Raw genomic sequence first — 17,647 nt, forward strand, 5'->3', positions numbered from 1 at the left:
ATGAATTGTGGACCTGCCGGAAGGCATCGAGGGCAGAGACCCGACACACTATATCACCCAAATGCTGGGCAACGTAGTCGGGAGGGACAGTTTCCCCAACCCACAGAACTCGACAGGGCATTCGGGTCACTCAGACTGAAGTCCAAGGCGGGGGAGTAGCCGAGAGCGATCATAGCGAAGCTGCACCGATACCAGGATAGGGAAAGGATCCTGCGGTGGGCCAGGCAAACGAAGGCAAGCACATGGGAAAAACACAGAATCCGTGTCTATCAGGACATTGGGGCAGACCTGGCAAAGAAAGGGGCTGAGTTTACCAAGGCAAAGTCAGCAAGAGTGGGGTGCGATTCGACATGCTATTCCCAGCCAGACTCTGGGTCACGTACCAGAGCAAAGAATATTATTTCAATACCCCGACAGAAGCAAACGACTTTGTACGGACTTACGGCATAAACAGCGAACAGGCATGGCAGCGATGAAGGCACAGATCTGTACTGCCTCGTTCTGAACAGAAAGACCGGGTACAGGAGATTAGCTATGTGTTTGCGCGGGACTGTACTGCCTCGTTCTGAATAGAAGGACTGGGTACAGGAGATTGGTTATGTGTTTGCGCGGGACTGTACTGCCTCGTTCTGAACAGAAAGACCGGGTACAGGAGATTAGCTATGTGTTTGCGCGGGACTGTACTGCCTCGTTCTGAACAGAAGGACTGGGTACAGGAGATTGGTTATGTGTTTGTGCGGGACTGTACTGCCTCGTTATGAACAGAAAGACCGGGTACAGGACAGAGCGAGGGCGGGGAAAGCAGGTGAGGATGCGGAGAAGAAAAACAGGTAGTCCGAGGGCACAGACAAAGGGCTAGTCTAGCCCTGGGAAGGGAGCCACTGTACTATCAAGGAGGGCTAGCACGGGTAGACGGGCAGGGCAGTAGGGGGGGCCGCGGGGCGCACCTCGGCGGAGAGGGAGCGCCTGGTGGTAGGGGGTGCACAGCAGCAGGGAGGGGGGATGCTGGGGGGGGGGTTGGGGAGCACTGAACACATAGGGAGCAGAACAGAGAAAAAGACTTGGCAATCGCATTGGCTTGGGCAGTCAGGGAGCAGGCCGAGGAATCAAGATGGCGCCACACACAGCCACTTTTGAGGGTCCCCAAACAAAGAGACCCCAGAGTGCAGGGGCGCACCCATGTGGCGTAGACACAGTTGGCGCCCATGTTGGGTGCCCCTGGACCAAGGGCTTGACCTCCTGGTGAGAACGGTGACTGTGGCCATTTTGGATGGCCCCCTAACAAACGGAAAACCCGGAGGGCAGGGGCATGTCCACCAGGTAAGTGTGGTTGATCTCCCAGGAATGGGGGGGCTTGATAGTCACCCGGAATGTAAGGGGAATTAACAGCTCGATGAAAAGATCGAGAGTCTTCGCCTACTTCAGAAGTCGACATAATCTTCCTGCAGGGGAGACACCTGAGGGAGAAGGACAGACTGCTGGTAAGAAAGGGTTGGGTGGGACAGACGTACCATTCATGCTACAGGATGAGGGCTAGGGGAGTAGCCATACTGATCAGCAAAAGGACAAGGTTTTTTAAAAATATTTTTATTCTCCTTTTTCACATTTTCATCCAAATTTAAACCCACCAACAAACAATCATCAATAACAAATACAATATCAAACCCCAGGTCAACAATCCCCTCCTCCCACCAACCCCCAAACAGCCCCCACATTTTAAATGCAAACATCAAAGAACAGGTATCAGGAATCCATCATCCACCTGTACATAGTCATCAACAACATACACAGTCCAAACCCCACCTAATGTTTGATGTCATCCAATTTTTGAACGTGCATAATGAACAAAGCCCATGAATTGTAGAACCCTTCCATCCTTCCCCTCAACTCGAACTTCACCTTAGAACATAGAACATAGAACATAGAAAAATACAGCACCGAACAGGCCCTTCGGCCCACGATGTTGTACCGAACCTTTGTCCTAGATTAATCATAGATTATCATAGAGTTTACAGTGCAGAAGGAGGCCATTCGGCCCATTGAGTCTGCACCGGCTCTTGGAAAGAGCACCCTACCCAAGGTCAACGCCTCCACCCAACTCTAAGGGCAATTTTGGACACTTAAGGGCAATTTATCAGGGCCAATCCACCTAACCTGTGGACTTTGGACTGTGAGAGGAAACCGGAGCACCTGGAGGAAACTCACGCACACACTGGGAGGGTGTGCAGACTCCGCACAGACAGTGACCCAAGCCGGAATCGAACCTGGGACCCTGGAGCTGTGAAGCAATTGTGCTATCCACAATGCTACCGTGCTGCCCAAATTAATCTTGACTATATCATTCTACCGTAATCCATGTACCTATCCAATAGCTGCTTGAAGGTCCCTAATGTTTCCGACTCAACTACTTCCACAGGCAGTGCATTCCATACCCCCACTACTCTCTGGGTAATGAACCTACCTCTGACATCCCCCCCTATATCTTCCACCATTCACCTTAAATTTATGGCCCCTTGTAATGGTTTGTTCCACCCGGGGAAAAAGTGTCTGACTGTCTACTCTATCTATTCCCCTGATCATCTTATAAACCTCTATCAAGTCGCCCCTCATCCTTCTCCGTTCTAATGAGAAAAGGCCTAGCACCCTCAACCTTTCCTCGTAAGACCTACTCTCCATTCCAGGCAACATCCTGGTAAATCTCCTTTGCACCTTTTCCAAAGCTTCCACATCCTTCCTAAAATGAGGCGACCAGAACCATACACAGTACTCCAAATGTGGCCTTACCAAAGTTTTGTACAGCTGCATCATCACCTCACGGCTCTTAAATTCAATCCCTCTGTTAATGAACGCGAGCACACCATAGGCCTTCTTCACAGCTCTATCCACTTGAGTGGCAACTTTCAAAGATGTATGAGCATTGACCCCAAGATCTCTCTGCTCCTCCACATTGCCAAGAACTCTACCGTTAACCCTGTATTCTGCATTCATATTTGTCCTTCCAAAATGGACAACCTCACACTTTTCAGGGTTAAACTCCATCTGCCACTTCTCAGCCCAGCCCTGCATCCTATCTAGAACATAGAACATAGAACAATACAGCGCAGTACAGGCCCTTCGGCCCACGATGTTGCACCGAAACAAAAGCCATCTAACCTACACTATGCCATTATCATCCATATGTTTATCCAATAAACTTTTAAATGCCCTCAATGTTGGCGAGTTCACTACTGTAGCAGGTAGGCATTCCACGGCCTCACTACTCTTTGCGTAAAGAACCTACCTCTGACCTCTGTCCTATATCTATTACCCCTCAGTTTAAAGTTATGTCCCCTCGTGCCAGCCATATCCATCCGCGGGAGAAGGCTCTCACTGTCCACCCTATCCAACCCTCTGATCATTTTGTATGCCTCTATTAAGTCTCCTCTTAACCTTCTTCTCTCCAACGAAAACAACCTCAAGTCCATCAGCCTTTCCTCATAAGATTTTCCCTCCATACCAGGCAACATCCTGGTAAATCTCCTCTGCACCCGCTCCAAAGCCTCCACGTCCTTCCTATAATGCGGTGACCAGAACTGTACGCAATACTCCAAATGCGGCCGTACCAGAGTTCTGTACAGCTGCAACATGACCTCCCGACTCCGGAACTCAATCCCTCTACCAATAAAGGCCAACACTCCATAGGCCTTCTTCACAACCCTATCAACCTGGGTGGCAACTTTCAGGGATCTATGTACATGGACACCTAGATCCCTCTGCTCATCCACACTTTCAAGAACTTTACCATTAGCCAAATATTCCGCATTCCTGTTATTCCTTCCAAAGTGAATCACCTCACACTTCTCTACATTAAACTCCATTTGCCACCTCTCAGCCCAGCTCTGCAGCTTATCTATATCGCTCTGTAACCTGCTACATCCTTCCACACTATCGACAACACCACCGACTTTAGTATCGTCTGCAAATTTACTCACCCACTCTTCTGCGCCTTCCTCTAGGTCATTGATAAAAATGACAAACAGCAACGGCCCCAGAACAGATCCTTGTGGTACTCCACTTGTGACTGTACTCCATTCTGAACATTTCCCATCAACCACTACCCTCTGTCTTCTTTCAGCTAGCCAATTTCTGATCCACATCTCTAAATCACCCTCAATCCCCAGCCTCCGTATTTTTTGCAATAGCCTACCATGGGGAACCTTATCAAACGCTTTGCTGAAATCCATATACACCACATCAACTGCTCTACCCTCGTCTACCTGTTCAGTCACCTTCTCAAAGAACTCAATAAGGTTTGTGAGGCATGACCTACCCTTCACAAAGCCATGCTGACTATCCCTGATCATATTATTCCTATCTAGATGATTATAAATCTTGTCTCTTATAATCCCCTCCAAGACTTTACCCACTACAGACGTGAGGCTCACCGGTCTATAATTTGCCGGGGTTGTCTCTGCTCCCCTTTTTGAACAAAGGGACCACATTTGCTGTCCTCCAGTCCTCTGGCACTATTCCTGTAGCCAATGATGACATAAAAATCAAAGCCAAAGGTCCAGCAATCTCTTCCCTGGCCTCCCAGAGAATCCTAGGATAAATCCCATCAGGTCCCGGGGACTTATCTATTTTCAGCCTGTCCAGAATTGCCAACACCTCTTCCCTACGTACCTCAATGCCATCTATTCTATTAGCCTGGGGCTCAGCATTCTCCTCCACAACATTATCTTTTTCCTGAGTGAATACTGTCGAAAAATATTCATTTAGTATCTCGCCTATCTCTTCAGACTCCACACACAATTTCCCATCCCTGCCCTTGACTGGTCCTACTCTTTCCCAAGTCATTCGCTTATTCCTGACATACCTATAGAAAGCTTTTGGGTTTTCCTTGATCCTTCCTGCCAAATACTTCTCATGTCCCCTCCTTGCTCGTCTTAGCTCTCTCTTTAGATCCTTCCTCGCTACCTTGTAACTATCCATCGCCCCAACCAAATCTATGTCTCTTTGCAACCGACAACAGCCCTCCTCACTATCCACAACTCCACCAATCTTCGTATCGTCTGCAAATTTACTAACCCACCCTTCAACTCCCTCATCCAAGTCATTAATGAAAATTACAAACAGCAGAGGACCCAGAACTGATCCCTGCGGTACGCCACTGGTAACTGGGATCCAGGCTGAATATTTGCCATCCACCACCACTCTCTGACTTCTATCGGTTAGCCAGTTCGTTATCCAACTGGCCAAATTTCCCACTATCCCATGCCTCCTTAATTTCTGCATAAGCCTACCATGGGGAACCTTATCAAATGCCTTACTAAAACCCATGTACACTACATCCACTGCTTTACCTTCATCCACATGCTTGGTCACCTCCTCAAAGAATTCAATAAGGCTTGTAAGGCAAGACCTACCCCTCACAAATCCGTGCTGACTATTCCTAATCAAGCAGTGTCTTTCCAGATGCTCAGAAATCCTATCCTTCAGTACCCTTTCCATTACTTTGCCTACCACCGAAGTAAGACTAACTGGCCTGTAATTCCCAGAGTTATCCCTCGTCCCTTTTTTTGAACAAGGGCACGACATTCGCCACTCTCCAATCCCCTGGTACCAACCCTGTTGACAGTGAGGACGAAAAGATCATTGCCAACGGCTCTGCAATTTCATCTCTTGCTTCCCATAGAATCCTTGGATATATCCCGTCAGGCCCGGGGGATTTGTCTATCCTCAAGTTTTTCAAAATGCCCAACACATCTTCGTTCCTAACAAGTATTTCCTCGAGCTTACCAGTCTGTTTCACACTGTCCTCTCCAACAATATGGCCCCTCTCATTTGTAAATACAGAAGAAAAGTACTCGTTCAAGACCTCTCCTATCTCTTCACACTCAATACACAATCTCCCGCTACTGTCCTTGATCGGGCCTACCCTCGCTCTAATCATTCTCATATTTCTCACCTATGTGTAACAGTCTTTCGGGTTTTCCTTGATCCTACCCGCCAAAGATTGTTCATGCCCTCTCTTAGCTCTCCTAATCCCTTTCTTCAGTACCCTCCTGGCTATCTTGTATCCCTCCAGCGCCCTGTCTGAACCTTGTTTCCTCAGCCTTACATAAGTCTCCTTTTTCCTCTTAACAAGACATTCAACCTCTCTTGTCAACCATAGTTCCCTCACTCGACCATCTCTTCCCTGCCTGACAGGGACATACATATCAAGGACACGTAGTACCTGTTCCTTGAACAAGTTCCACATTTCACTTGTGTCCTTCCTTGACAGCCTATGTTCCCAACTTATGCACTTCAATTCTTGTCTGACAACATCGTATTTACCCTTCCCCCAATTGTAAACCTTGCCCTGTTGCACGCACCTATTCCTCCTCTCCATTACTAAAGTGAAAGTCACAGAATTGTGGTCACTATCTCCAAAATGCTCCCCCACTAACAAATCTATCACTTGCCCTGGTTCATTACCAAGTACCAAATCCAATATTGCCTCCCCTATGGTCGGACAATCTACATACTGTGTTAGAAAAGCTTCCTGGGCCTTCTTGAGTGTTTAAAAACTCCCAACAGATCCCCCGCCAGGGCATAGGGTGGAGGGCTTGACTTCCACCCCAACGGTCCGCCTTCGGGATGATCAGCGAGGTGAAGGCAACAACATCTGCCTCCGCACCCGCTTCCAACCCCAGCCAATCCGATACCCCGAATATGACCTCCAGAGGTCCTGGCTCAAGCCTTACCATGTACCACCTTCGAACATACCCTGAAAACCTCCCTCCAATACCCTTCCAGCTTTGGATAGGACCAAAACATATGAACATGGTATGCGGGGGGCCCCGCAACGTTCACAAACATCCTCTACCCCCTCAAAGAGTTGGCTCATCCTTTCCTTTGTGAGGTGCGCCCTATACACCACCTTCAGTTGTATCAGCCCCAACCTCGCTCACGAAGTTGAGGCATTCGGCCTCTGGAGCACCTTACACCACAACCCCTCCTCCATGCTCTCTCCCAACTCCTCCTCCCACTTTGTCTTAATCCCCTCCAGCGGTGCCTCCTCTTCTCCCAGAATCACCCCATAAATTGCCGACATCACCCCTTTCTCCATTCCCCCTGTCATCAGCATCTCCTCCAGCAGTGTGGGGCCGGCACCACCGGGAAGCTCTATATCTCCTTCTTAGCGAAATCTCGGACCTGCATATACCTAAACATTTCCCCCTGCCCCAACCCATATTTCACCTCCAGCTCCTTCAGTCCTGCAAACCGGCCCCCCAGAAACAAGTCCTTTTAGTGCCCTAACTCCTTTCTCCAATCTCCAAAAACACGCATCCCACTTCCCTGACCCAAACCTGTGATTTCCCCCAAATTGGCATTTCCCTTGACCCCGCCCCCAGCCTAAAGTGCTGGCGCAACTGCCTCCAGATTTTCAATGTCGCTGCTACTACCGGATTCCCTAAGTATTAAGAGGACGAGGTTTACGGAGACCAGGACGGTTACGGACCAAGGAGGACGGTATGTCATGGTCAGCGGTCTCCTAGACGGGGCACCAGTAGTACTGGTAAATGTGTATGCACCCAACTGGGACGACACAGATTTTCTTTATAAAGAAGACCATGGCAGAAATCCCCGACATCGGCGCACCTTCTGATTATGGCGGGGCGACTTTAACTGCGTGCAGGCCCACTGACCGACCGATCAAACCCCAGAACGGGGAAAAGGGAACATTCATGGAACAGATGGGGGCTGTGGACCCATGAAGGTTCCTGCACCCGGGCAAGAGGGAATTCTCGTTCTTCTCACCGGTCCACAAGATATAGACCAGATCGACGACTTTGCAGTGGGGAAATCGGTGCTTCCAAGGATAGTAGGAGTGGAATACTCCGCGACAGTCATCTCCGAACACGCTCCACATTACATGGATGTGAGTTTGGAGACGGGCCGTGCCAACTCCCGACATAGAAATTAGACACGGACCTCTTGGCCGACAAGGCCTTCTGTCAGGAAACATCACAGGCTGTAGGCGACTACGTGGCTAACAACCAAAAGTCTCACCTTCCACGTTCTGGAGGCACTAAAGGCCGTGATCAGGGGGAAATTATAGCTTACAAGGCTCGCAGAGACTGGGAAGGTAGGGCGGCCGGGCAACATCTGATCAACTCCATCCTGGAGATCGACAGAAAGTACTCCGAGGCCCTGACCGTAGAGCTTCTGGCGGAGAGGAAATAGTTACAAATGGACTTTAACCTGCTATCCACTGGGAAAGCAGTACACCGCCGTCCACAGGTGACGTTCTACGAGCACGGAGATAAGGCTGGCCGCCTATTGGCTCACCAGCTGAAAAAGCAGGCAGCCACGAGGGAAATAGCGCAGATAAAAGACAGCAGAGGCAGTAGCGGAACCAAAATAGGTCAACCGGGTATTCGAGACGTTCTACCGAGGGCTGTAACCTCCGAACCCCCCGACGGGCATGCAGAGATTAAACAGTTCCTCGACCGAGTGGACATACTAGTTGTGGGGGGGGGGGAACTGGAAGCACCAATAGATCTGGGAGAAATCATGGAGAGCATCAGCTCCATGCAGGCGGGGAAGGCTCTGGGACCCAATGTGTTCCGGGCAGACTTTATAAAAGATTCTCCCCGGCCCTGGCCCCACATTTAAGGGACATGTTCACAGACTCGCTGGCGAGGGGCACCATGCCGTCTACGCTAACACAGGCCACGATATCACTGATACCCACAAAAGACAAAGACACAACGGAATGCGGCTCATACAGTCCCATTTCATTGCTGAATGTAGATGCGAAGATACTCGCAAAGGTTCTGGCCAAGTGGCTGGAGAACTGCGTACAAGAGGTGGTTGCAGAGGGCCAGGTGCACTTTGTCAAGAGTAGGCAGCTTACTGTGAACATCAGGCAGCTGATGAATGTAATAATGAGCCCCCCCCCCCCCACTTTGGTTGCAGAAAAGGCCTTTGACAGAGTCGAGTGGAAATAACTCCTCGAGGTACTGGAACTGTTTGGACGAGGAGCAGGATTTGCCTCCTGTGTGAAAATCCTGTACAACACCCCAAGGCAAGTGTTTGAACCAACACCACCAGGTCTGAATACTTCCAGCTGCACAGAGGCACTCGGCAGGGATGCCCACTGTCCTGCTCCTGTTCGTCCGGACAATTGAATCCCTGGCGATCGCTCTGCGAGACGCGAAAAGCTGGAAGGGCATCCAAAGGGGAGGCAGAGAGCACAGCGTCTCACTCTATGCAGATGACCAGGTTGCCTGTGTCTCGGAACCACGGGACGGCGTGAGAATAATCTTGCAGTTCCTCAAAGAGGTCAAACTTTCTTGGGTTATAAACCTAACAAGAGCGAGGTATTCTCAGTGAACCCAAACGGGGGAGGGACAGGGCTGGAGGGACTCCCATTCAAATTAGCCCAAAACAAATTCCGCTACCTGGGGATCCAAATAGCCCGGGAATGGACACAGATCTATAAGTGGAATCTGACCAGCCTGGCGGGGGAAGTTGAAAAGGACCTACAGAGATGGGACACGCTCCACCTCTCCATGGCGGGGAGGGCGCAGATGATCAAAATGAATGTACTGCCGAGGTTCTCTTCCTGTCCAGATCGTTACCGACCTTCATGCCCAAGGCCTTCCTCCACAAAATAGACAAAATGATTATGGCGTTTGTGTGGAGGGGTAAGAATACAAGAATCCCCAAATCAACACTGCAGAGGAGGAAAATCAAGTGAGGCCTGGCACTACCAAACTTCCAATACTGTAACTTACCACTGGGGCAGCAACAGCAGAGAGAGTGAGGGATGGATGCGTGAACCCACCACGGAATGGGAGCGGAAGGAGGAATCTTCCTGCAAGGGGCCGACCCTCCGGGCCCTTGCCACGGCAGTGCTCCCATCCCCCCTGACGAAACACACATCCTGCCCAGTGGTAGTAGCTACACAAAGGACATGGAACCAGATGAGGCAACATTTCAGTCTGACCGAAATGTCCCCTATGGTCCCATTAGTGGAAACCATAAGTTCCCACCAGCCATGCTCGACATCGCTTTCAAAAAAATGGAGACAGGACAGGGGGACGCAAACAGTCAGGGACTTTTACATGGGGGACAGACTAGCGACACTGAGCGAACTGACGAAGGACCTGGGACTACCGACAGGTCAGGAACTTAGAATCGTCGAGGTAAAGCACTTTCTCCGCAAGGGGAGAAATACCCCAGGACCTGGGGAAGATCAAGTTTGCCATCCAAGGGTCAGAGAAGGGCTTCCACAAAGCGTGGAGGCCATTCATTAATTTGTTCCAGGGCCTGTTTGAAGGCAATAGAACAAGGGGAGATTTGGAGAGGGGGTGAGAGGAAGAGATGCACAGGAGAAGACACAAAATGGAGGGGGGGTGGAGGAGGAGGGGCGTGGGAGAGGCCAGAAAACAACCGGCACAGAGGCCAGAGAGCCTAGAACAAGAACACAGGAAAAGGGAACCCCAAGGGAAGGCCGAAAACAGGACCGAGAGAGGGGTGGGGGGGGGGGGGGGGGGGGGGGGGGGGGGGGGGGGGGGGGGAAGGCCCAACAACAAAAGGGGGAGGCGGGAGGGGGGCACCGCCCACTTGTAAATAATGAACAACTACCCATTGTGCATTGAAGGACCCGGGAAAGGACATTGAAACAACGGTGAATGGGTTGAAGGTGGAGGGGTAATGAGGGGCATCCGGTACTAAGTAAATTGATATGTACATTGTAATCGGCACAGTTAACCTTACTGCTTGTATAGTATATAATATGGGGTTTTTTTATTTAAAAAAGAACCTTCAATAAAAACATTTTTTTTTTTTTAAATATGCAAGACGGTAGAAAAAACATTACTAGTGTTCTTATATTTTTTATACAATAAAGGATCAGTAGCATTTGAATAGCCCTGTTCTCTGGCCTTGCTGAACAGAATAGCGCATCTTCACCTCTTAACCATAAGTTCATCTAACTTGCATCTTTAGTCCCAGTAGTTTATAGAAATCATCAAAGGACTATTTTATTTATTGCTATTTTACCTTTCTTTATGTTGGATAATATTCATTGCAACAACTTAGAATTCGTGTAATTCTATTAGTAAGAAAGTGCAGACTGCACATTGTTGAACTTCAGTTTTAGACTTGTGGGATTCAGGCTCCTGAAACTTGTGCTGGTAGAAATGTATTGCTAATTGTTTTAATCAAAGCCCATTGAAAGATGAAATAGATGTTAATATAGCAATTGTGTAGGCCTCAGTACAGTCATTCTATTTCATTGCTTCAAGCCAATGGGGTGACGTTGTTAAGTAACGAAAAGGAAAAGCAGTAAACGCATCAACCCTCTTTCAAATCAAATATTACTTCGATTCAGTCTCCAGTTCACGAAAGACACCCGACAAGCAGATCATTTAAAAAATAAAAGTATTTTGGGATAATAGGTTGCAATACTGCTTCATGCTGCTTTTGTATTGGACTTAAATTAAATTTGGGAGATTTGGTGAGGCCATTCAGTGGGAAGACTTGGTTAAACCTGTTGGATGAATGAGCACCATATAGATAATGAGTTTTGATTAGGTAAATTTCCATTAGTCGGTAAGCTTTAGAGAACATAAATTTAAAATAATCAAAGAATGAAGCGCGAGATTTCGACATTATTTTTCATGAGATTATTAGTCTATAGAATGCTTGCCCTATAGCAGTAGTGGTGGAAGTAGAACCTTTAATGGTTTTTAAAAGAGGTGAATAATTGTTGTAACTAAAGCTTTGGAGAATTGGCTAAATGGATCGCTCTTTCAGATAGACATGTGCAGCAATTTTTATGATTCTATGAAGTACATTCCTCTTTGACTCCAAATTGGCTCCAGAATAACTTTGCTGTTAGTTTGTCATTTGAATATTGTTTTGGATCATCACAAGCGCAAGGGTGGTTGGCCTCTGATGATGATTTCAAATTCAGATTCTTAGAAGAAGCAATGGCTTTGCAAAAGGATGTTTAACTCATGCTACCCTAATTAAGATTATATGAGTATTGACATATTCTCACTCTGCATTATGTTGCATGTTAACAAATATATATGCATTTGAATGAATATATGCATGAGTTTTTTTGAACAGGATATTTTTGTAATAAATATTTAGGACTACTTTCACAAAAACAATTTAAATAATTATACAACATTTTATTTTCAATTAATGAAATGCAGCTATTTTTCTGTTAAATTGGGATTTTAGTAACTGTCATGCCAAACTGTGCCAAACAACTGGGTAGGCACTTCTCTTTAAAACAATTATGCCACGCACTGATTTGTTACAACTTCATCATTACTTGTTAGATACTGAACCCTCAAGTCGTGGTTTTGGAAATCTAACCAAAATGCCCGTTATTTTTTATAATTCATAGTATAATAAAATGTCCAATATTTTTGTTTATAGTTTTTGATTAGATGTATCATTTCTGTACATACATATTGCTGCTGACAAATGTGTTAACTTCATTTTTTCCTTTTTCCCCTTTTTATTACATGACTGTTATGTATTATTGTTTGTTCCTTGTTTTGACCTTTAATTTGTGACTGTTTATTAACACTTGTCTATGCTCCTCCTCTTTCCTCAATGGCAGCCAATGAGGATCAGTGGTTGAAGGTATGTGTGTATATATTTGGTGTTCTTTTTTTTTTCTTAAATGTAGGTCGCCCTCCTAAGTACACTAGTGTGCTGGGTATAGGGGCAATGGCACCTTCCTCCCCTCCAAGTCATCCTGCCTCCCCAGATTTCGAAAAAACAGAGAATTTGCTCAGTTTTGGTGCTCCAGCACAGTCTGCATCCAGCCCCAGCTCTGTAGATGTAAGTTACCAAATTTCATAGGGTTAATAAGTCAGCACATTTTGAGGTATTATGCCGATTTATTTACTTTTCTTGTAGCATAGATAGTGGGTAACAAAAGAGGAATAACGTAGACATTTTAACTATATTGAGCCTTTCTTCCTCCTCCTTCCTTCACCTTGCTTGTTCACTCACCACAGCTCTGACATGCATGCACAGTTGCTAAACAAAGCCTCCATCTGTATAATGCAATACAAACTGCGCGATAACTATAAGTTTAACATTTCAGTCTTTGCTTATGTGTTGAAAGTCAGATCACTCCTATACAAGGTGTCAAGCTGAGCAGCTCTACACCATGTTAGAGCATTGAGGGGGGGGGAACTCTTGAAACCAAGTTTATATATACTTTTTAAAATTCATATTACGACATGTTCAGTTTAACTGAGGCCCCGGTCTTCAGTGTCCCTTAAAGTCTACATGATTCCTTTGCAAGGGCAGCACGGTGGCGCAGTAGATAGTATTGCTGCCTTACGGCGCCGAGGTCCCAGGTTCGATCCCGGCTCTGGGTCACTGTCCATGTGGAGTTTGCACATTCTTCCCGTGTTTGTGTGGGTTTCACCCCCACAACCCAAAAGATGTGCAGGGTAGGTAGATTGGCCATGCTAAATTGCCCCTAAATTGGGAAAAATGAATTGGGTCGTCTAAATTTATATTTATATAAAAATGATTCCTTTGCGAAATGTGATTCGTGCACTTGGTTGCAAGATGACAGAAAACACTACAACTCAGCTAAAGTGGATGTTTTGATACATAGATCTTCGTGACAAATTTGTTGTACCACTAATTTACTCAAACAGAACGCAAACAAATTATGTGGCTCATGTTTTTGAGCTATTAACCATCTGGATATTTTTCTGTCCTTTATTTCCCCCCCTCACCCCCATTTCTACACACAACCAGAAATTGAGCGACTTGCTTGAGTCTTTTGCCAATATCTGAATTGACTTGCGACTTGAAAATTATGCTTCCTTATTTTCAACTGCAGTCAGCAGGATAGGGCAGTTTGAACTGGAGTTTCCTGTGATTGCTATTGACTCTTTTTATAATGGCAGACAAGGCATGGTAGGAGCAATATTTTACATTCAGAGTGTGTTGCAAAGCTATAATTTAACCAAGAGCTCACATGGAAACATAGGAGCGAAGTTTGAGCAGTTTCTGATCAAGTTTATTCGACTTGGGCAGCACGGTGGCGCAGTGGTTAGCACTGCTGCCTCACGGCACCAAGGTCCCAGGTTCGATCCCGGCTCTGGTTCACTGTCCATGTGGAGTTTGCACATTCTCCCCGTGTTTGCGTGGGTTTCGTCCCCACAACCCAAAGATGTGCAGGGTAGGTGGATTGGACACGCTAAATTGCCCCTTAATTAGAAAAAATGAATTGGGTATTCTAAATTGTTTAATTTTTTTTAAAGTTTATTCGACTTATTCTTAATTTCTGTGATTTTTCTTTTATATATACTAGCTTGAGTGGTTTATAGGGTGCAGAGCCCCAACATTAGCTAGGCAGGGAGCTAGGCAGAAAGTTAAAAGACAGGACCTCGAGGGTTGTAATCTCGGGATTACTCCCTGTGCCACGTGCCAGTGAGGCTAGAAATAGGAAGATAGAGCAGACAAACACGTGGCTAAACAGCTGGTGTAGGAGGGAGGGTTTCGGTTATCTGGACCACTGGGAGCTCTTCCGGGGCAGGTGTGACCTGTATAAGATGGACGGGTTGCATCTAAACCGGAGAGGCATAAATATCCTGGCCGCGAGATTTGCTAGTGTCACACGGGAGGGTTTAAACTAGTATGGCAGGGGGGTGGGCACGGGAGCAATAGGTCAGAAGGTGAGAGCGTTGAGGGAGAACTAGGGAATATGGACAGTGTGGCTCTGAGGCAGAGCAGACGGGGAGAAGTTGCTGAACACAGCGGGTCTGGTGGCCTGAAGTGCATATGTTTTAATGCAAGGAGCATTACGGGTAAGGCAGATGAACTTAGAGCTTGGATTACTACTTGGAACTATGATGTTGTTGCCATTACAGAGACCTGGTTGAGGGAAGGGCAGGATTGGCAGCTAAACGTTCCAGGTTTTAGATGTTTCAGGCGGGATAGAGGGGGATGTAAAAGGGGAGGCGGAGTTGCGCTACTTGTTCAGGAGAGTATCACAGCTATACAGCGAGAGGACACCTCAGAGGGCAGTGAGGCTATATGGGTAGAGATCAGGAATAAGAAGGGTGCAGTCACAATGTTGGGGGTATACTACAGGCCTCCCAACAGCCAGCGGGAGATAGAGGAGCAGATAGGTAGACAGATTTTGGAAAAGAGTAAAAACAACAGGGTTGTGGTGATGGGAGACTTCAACTTCCCCAATATTGACTGGGACTCACTTAGTGCCAGGGGCTTAGACGGGGCAGAGTTTGTAAGGAGCATCCAGGAGGGCTTCTTAAAACAATATGTAAACAGTCCAACTAGGGAAGAGGCGGTACTGGACCTGGTATTGGGGAATGAGCCCGGCCAGGTGGTAGATGTTTCAGTAGGGGAGCATTTCGGTAACAGTGACCACAATTCAGTAAGTTTTAAAGTACTGGTGGACAAGGATAAGAGTGGTCCGAGGATGAATGTGCTAAATTGGGGGAAGGCTAATTATAACAATATTAGGCGGGAACTGAAGAGCATAGATTGGGGGCGGATGTTTGAGGGCAAATCAACATCTGACATGTGGGAGGCTTTCAAGTGTCAGTTGATAGGAATACAGGACAGGCATGTTCCTGTGAGGAAGAAAGACAAATACGGCAATTTTCGGGAACCTTGGATGACGAATGATATTGTAGGCCTCGTCAAAAAGAAAAAGGAGGCATTTGTCAGGGCTAAAAGGCTGGGAACAGACGAAGCCTGTGTGGCATATAAGGAAAGTAGGAAGGAACTTAAGCAGGGAGTCAGGAGGGCTAGAAGGGGTCATGAAAAGTCATTGGCAAATAGGGTTAAGGAAAATCCCAAGGCTTTTTACACTTACATAAAAAGCAAGAGGGTAGCCAGGGAAAGGGTTGGCCCACTGAAGGATAGGCAAGGGAATCTATGTGTGGAGCCAGAGGAAATGGGCGAGGTACTAAATGAATACTTTGCATCAGTATTCACCAAAGAGAAGGAATTGGTAGATGTTGAGTCTGGAGAAGGGGGTGTAGATAGCCTGGGTCACATTGTGATCCAAAAAGACGAGGTGTTGGGTGTCTTAAAAAATATTAAGGTAGATAAGTCCCCAGGGCCGGATGGGATCTACCCCAGAATACTGAAGGAGGCTGGAGAGGAAATTGCTGAGGCCTTGACGGAAATCTTTGGATCCTCGCTGTCTTCAGGGGATGTCCCGGAGGACTGGAGAATAGCCAATGTTGTTCCTCTGTTTAAGAAGGGTGGCAGGGATAATCCCGGGAACTACAGGCCGGTGAGCCTTACTTCAGTGGTAGGGAAATTACTGGAGAGAATTCTTCGAGACAGGATCTACTCCCATTTGGAAGCAAATGGACGTATTAGTGAGAGGCAGCACGGTTTTGTGAAGGGGAGGTCGTGTCTCACTAACTTGATAGAGTTTTTCGAGGAGGTCACTAAGATGATTGATGCAGGTAGGGCAGTAGATGTTGTCTATATGGACTTCAGTAAGGCCTTTGACAAGGTCCCTCATGGTAGACTAGTACAAAAGGTGAAGTCACACGGGATCAGGGGTGAACTGGCAAGGTGGATACAGAACTGGCTAGGCCATAGAAGGCAGAGGGTAGCAATGGAGGGATGCTTTTCTAATTGGAGGGCTGTGACCAGTGGTGTTCCACAGGGATCAGTGCTGGGACCTTTGCTCTTTGTAGTATATATAAATGATTTGGAGGAAAATGTAACTGGTCTGATTAGTAAGTTTGCAGACGACACAAAGGTTGGTGGAATTGCGGATAGCGATGAGGACTGTCTGAGGATACAGCAGGATTTAGATTGTCTGGAGACTTGGGCGGAGAGATGGCAGATGGAGTTTAACCTGGACAAATGTGAGGTAATGCATTTTGGAAGGGCTAATGCAGGTAGGGAATATACGGTGAATGGTAGAACCCTCAAGAGTATTGAAAGTCAAAGAGATCTAGGAGTACAGGTCCACAGATCACTGAAAGGGGCTACACAGGTGGAGAAGGTAGTCAAGAAGGCATACGGCATGCTTGCCTTCATTGGCCGGGGCATTGAGTATAAGAATTGGCAAGTCATGTTGCAGCTGTATAGAACCTTAGTTAGGCCACACTTGGAGTATAGTGTTCAATTCTGGTCGCCACACTACCAGAAGGATGTGGAGGCTTTAGAGAGGGTGCAGAAGAGATTTACCAGAATGTTGCCTGGTATGGAGGGCATAAGCTATGAGGAGCGATTGAATAAACTCGGTTTGTTCTCACTGGAACGAAGGAGGTTGAGGGGCGACCTGATAGAGGTATACAAAATTATGAGGGGCATAGACAGAGTGGATAGTCAGAGGCTTTTCCCCAGGGTAGAGGGGTCAATTACTAGGGGGCATAGGTTTAAGGTGAGAGGGGCAAAGTTTAGAGTAGATGTACGAGGCAAGTTTTTTACGCAGAGGGTAGTGGGTGCCTGGAACTCACTACCGGAGGAGGTAGTGGAGGCAGGGACGATAGGGACATTTAAGGGGCATCTTGACAAATATATGAATAGGATGGGAATAGAAGGATACGGACCCAGGAAGTGTAGAAGATTGTAGTTTAGTCGGGCAGTATGGTCGGCGCGGGCTTGGAGGGCCGAAGGGCCTGTT

At 47.2% G+C, this 17,647-nt stretch overlaps 1 protein-coding gene across 6 annotated transcripts in view; it reads left to right on the forward strand.

Moving 5' to 3' along the window:
* LOC140430984 (PHD finger protein 21A-like) overlaps positions 1-17,647 on the forward strand; it is a 594,207-nt gene that overhangs the window by 512,921 nt on the left and 63,639 nt on the right. For 4 of the 6 annotated variants that reach the window (XM_072518843.1, XM_072518845.1, XM_072518848.1 and 1 more), the window contains one exon: positions 12,686-12,840. In XM_072518843.1, coding sequence (XP_072374944.1) covers positions 12,686-12,840 — 155 coding nt within the window. Of the gene's footprint in view, positions 1-12,616; positions 12,640-12,685; positions 12,841-17,647 lie in introns of all 6 variants that reach the window. The other 2 variants (XM_072518844.1, XM_072518847.1) reach the window with 1 other exon arrangement.

This window comes from Scyliorhinus torazame, chromosome 10, assembly GCF_047496885.1.
Source record: "Scyliorhinus torazame isolate Kashiwa2021f chromosome 10, sScyTor2.1, whole genome shotgun sequence".
NCBI classification, from domain to species: Eukaryota; Metazoa; Chordata; class Chondrichthyes; order Carcharhiniformes; family Scyliorhinidae; genus Scyliorhinus; species Scyliorhinus torazame.